At 60.8% G+C, this 429-nt stretch overlaps 1 protein-coding gene across 1 annotated transcript in view; it reads left to right on the top strand.

The window, feature by feature from the left end:
* LOC104491142 (SH3 and cysteine-rich domain-containing protein 3-like) overlaps positions 1-429 on the top strand; it is a gene marked incomplete at its 3' end in the record, with an annotated part of 1,566 nt that overhangs the window by 582 nt on the left and 555 nt on the right. Inside the window, exon 2 of the mRNA XM_010133515.1 lies at positions 24-281. Coding sequence (XP_010131817.1) covers positions 24-281 — 258 coding nt within the window. The remainder of the gene's footprint in view (positions 1-23; positions 282-429) is intronic.

Here is a 429-nt window from a genome sequence, read left to right as displayed (position 1 = left end):
AGTGCCACCCTCTCCTGCCCCAGCAGCTACAGAAGCTGAAGCAACTTTTCCAGCGAAAGCCCAAGGAGGAGATGGCGCCAGAGCCGCAGCCCAACGGGGAGCTGGTCAGCCCCTCAGGGGGACCCATCTACTACATCTATGAGGAGGAGGAAGAGGAGGAAGAGGAGGAGGAGCCTGAGCCCCCTCCTGAGCCTCAGAAACTTGTCAATGACAAACCCCACAAGTTTAAAGATCATTACTTCAAAAAGCCCAAGTTCTGTGATGTTTGTGCCCGCATGATCGTCCGTGAGTCCTGAGGGCGCTGGGGCTGGGGGCCGTGGTCAGGGTGAGGGCTGGGGGCCAAGGCTGGCGAGGACTCCAGCCCAGCTGTCCCCACAGCTGCAGTGTCACATTGCCTCTCCTTTCCACCCCTCCCCCCGCCACCCCCCC

This window comes from Buceros rhinoceros, unplaced genomic scaffold (genome assembly GCF_000710305.1).
Source record: "Buceros rhinoceros silvestris isolate BGI_N320 unplaced genomic scaffold, ASM71030v1 scaffold35873, whole genome shotgun sequence".
NCBI classification, from domain to species: Eukaryota; Metazoa; Chordata; class Aves; order Bucerotiformes; family Bucerotidae; genus Buceros; species Buceros rhinoceros.
This window is presented reverse-complemented; position numbering and strand designations above follow the sequence as displayed.